This window comes from Xyrauchen texanus, chromosome 17 (genome assembly GCF_025860055.1).
Source record: "Xyrauchen texanus isolate HMW12.3.18 chromosome 17, RBS_HiC_50CHRs, whole genome shotgun sequence".
NCBI classification, from domain to species: domain Eukaryota; kingdom Metazoa; phylum Chordata; class Actinopteri; order Cypriniformes; family Catostomidae; genus Xyrauchen; species Xyrauchen texanus.
This window is the reverse complement of record NC_068292.1, coordinates 23,569,583-23,572,483: the sequence shown is the minus strand read 5'-3', so window position 1 is coordinate 23,572,483 and position 2,901 is coordinate 23,569,583. Positions and strand designations below refer to the sequence as shown.

The window sequence follows — 2,901 nt, the reverse complement described above, 5'->3', positions numbered from 1 at the left end:
TTCTTTCTTTCTTTCTTTCTTTCTTTCTTTCTTTCTTTCTTTCTTTCTTTCTTTCTTTCTTTCTTTTGTTTTTTAAGATTCACTCTTAAAAACCCATCAGATAAATAGCCTTGGAGAGTGAAGGTGAGAGTATTTAGAGATGCCCAATAATACTCCAAAAACAATATGCATACAGTGGCGGTTATAATTCAAAATGATCAACCACTGGACACTAGATGTCACTGCATTTAACCCATGAATTGTTGTACATCACACAAGGACAAGGACTGAGAATGGTGTTTAATGATTTAGCACAGAATTCATCTTCAATTCCATGACAAATAAAGTGCATAGATGTTTTGTTTTGAAAACAAAATATGTGTATTCCATTCCTGGCAAATGTGATGAATGCATCTTGAATTACAGAGGACATTTTTCATTCCCTTTTGATAAAGTCTATCTCAAGGAGAGTTTTTCAGAGGACTTGTGACATTGCTTGAAAAAAGAATCATGCAGAGCTGGCTGAAGTCCTGCATGGGCACAGGGGCACATTACATACACATTCTAACACTAGAATCCAAGAACGTGTCTATATACCAGCCCCTGAACAGACACCATGGAGGCAAAGAAATACATTTATTGAGTTTTTATTTTCGTGGTGAGAATAACAGGGCTATGGATAATACCTTTTATGTAAATTCTTATGAATCTTAAAATAAATGTGATCATCACTTAAAAAAATGCTCTTTTATCTGTCAAAACATACTCCGTGGAAACACAAATACACTGTAACTTTCCACAGTCGCAGTAATTACTTCCAACTGACATTCTTTTTCCCCTCAAGTTTTTCGTTCATGGCTTTTTTTGACCCGCTGTCTGCTTCTGCTTCTGGTAGATCTGCTCGCAGGCAATGGACAAGCCCACCACAAGAGACACAAACTCCTCAAAATTCACCTCTCCATCCCCATTAGTATCCAGATCCTTCATAATCTTGTCTATAGCTGCAGGGTCCTTCTGAGACTATAGTGAGAGAAGAGAGATTCAGATGTTTTTCTGTTAAATAAGAAAAGACAAATGGAAGCAGGTTTTCATGAGAGGCTAAAGAAACACAGATGGTGGAAAACAGTAAAGTGTGGACATTTTTCTTGACAAAGTTAATACAGCAGCGGTGAGAAGAGAAGGAATGCCATGTGTAAGACCAGGGACGGATTATGACTTGCAAAGGGGAAAATTTTCTCCAAGGGCCCCCTTCCAAAGGTTGTTGACCGGGGGTGGGGTGGGTGGGTTAGTTTTCATGGCCCGAATTTGTTGAGCGTCGTTTTCATTGTTGATGGGATTTGGAGTGGGGGGGGGTCGCCAAACTGGATCATGCAACCTTAAAGCCCAGGGCCCCCCTGGGCACTGGCCCAATTGGCCCAGTCGGTAATCCATCAATGTGTAGGACTGAGGGAGGAAAGGTTTATTTTGTCATGTGGAGGAATGTAGAAATGTAGCAGTACCTTGAGAAAGCTAGACAGCTCCATCTCCATCAGCTGTTTGAGCTCTTTGCGGCTCAGGGTTGCACTGTTACCCTCTGTACCCGCGTAACGGTGAAACACCATGATCAGTGTCTCCATTGCTCCCTCCAGATCAGACGGCATTGTGACTGTCTACAGAAAATAGCATGTTAGTTTTATTTTGTGAGTGCTTCATTCCATTACCTAATGCACTAAAATAATGTTAATAAAACTGTGAATATTTGGTAAACAGTCCATTGTTCTCCATCAGATTTGGAAAGAGAAGTGTATTTTTCCAATTATGAACAAGCCAAAGAGTGATTAATACCCATCCTTCATGCCCAGTAAATGCAGAAAAAAGTGCAGCATTTATATTAAGCACATTACAAGGAGATACCATGTTACAAATGGTTTCAATATAGCAGTTTAAAGTGCTTTATGTCCATTTGTTTCTACCTCTGATAAAACTTTGAGAAATGACAAGCCCATGATTAAATTATATAAGTAACGGTAACGCATCCTCGCCGTTACACATAAGTTAAATGGCTAATCGTCATTTTACAAATATTTTCATATTTCAGCGTTAGGTCTGTCTTCTAACAAGTCGAAATTCATCACAGTACAAAACGTAATGACTTAATAAATAATGGTCTCAGACAAAACTTTAAGTGAAAGGAAGTTGATGACACGAGAATGAATAGTTTGTGTAATTAGGTGCACTTACCGTGATAAAGGCAAAGCGTCACCTGAAGAAGAAAGAATGTCCTGCGCACGAGATGGTCAGCAAGCAAGGCTGGAATATATAGCGGGGCTCCGCCCGAATGAACTGAGTGTGAGCACGAGTCTGTGGTTGGGCAATGAGTAATGTTAACTGTTTAGGGCTAACTTTACAGATAACAATGACTGGAATTTGCTGTCCAGATGTGAAGCAATGTGAGTAAATCAATGTAAATCAATAGTCTTAAGACCACGTACCAATGAGAAAACAAACAAGAGCTTTAAAATGACAAGGACTCTTTACAGAGGACCACACACCAATGTAATGCTTAACGTTTAACACTTTACACGAAAGTTCACCCCAAAAATAAAATTCTCTCATCATTTACTCACCCTCATGCCATCACAGATGTGTATGATTTTATCTGCTGAAAACAAACGAGGATTTTTGGAAATATATCTCAGCTCTGTTCGTCCTCACAATGCAAGTAAATTGGTGTCAAAATTGTGATGCTCCAAAAAGCACATAAAGTCAGCATAAAAGTAATCCATACAACTAATCCCTTTCTTCAAAAGTGATATGATAGGTGTGGGTGTTAAACAGATCAATATTTAAGTCCTTTTTTGCTAAAAAAAATTATTCTCCTTGCCCAGTAGGGAGAATGTGAATCACCAAAAACACAAGAAGAAGAATATGAAAGTGCAGATT

The 2,901-nt window shown here is 38.8% G+C and overlaps 1 protein-coding gene across 2 annotated transcripts; it reads right to left on the bottom strand.

The window, feature by feature from the left end:
- Positions 1 to 264: 264 nt before the first annotated feature.
- LOC127658479 (protein S100-A1-like) lies at positions 265 to 2,319 on the bottom strand. 2 transcript variants are annotated; one of them, XM_052147798.1, is made up of 3 exons: positions 2,200 to 2,319; positions 1,479 to 1,628; positions 265 to 999 (listed from the first exon to the last, which is right to left on the bottom strand). In XM_052147798.1, exons 2-3 carry the CDS (start codon positions 1,617 to 1,619, stop codon positions 832 to 834), a joined length of 309 nt encoding a protein of 102 aa, XP_052003758.1. In that variant the 5' UTR covers positions 1,620 to 1,628; positions 2,200 to 2,319; the 3' UTR covers positions 265 to 831. The 2 variants fall into 2 exon arrangements, with proteins under 2 accessions (XP_052003758.1, XP_052003760.1); XM_052147800.1 differs by having other exon boundaries at positions 1,479 to 1,624; positions 2,200 to 2,298.
- Positions 2,320 to 2,901: the final 582 nt, after the last annotated feature.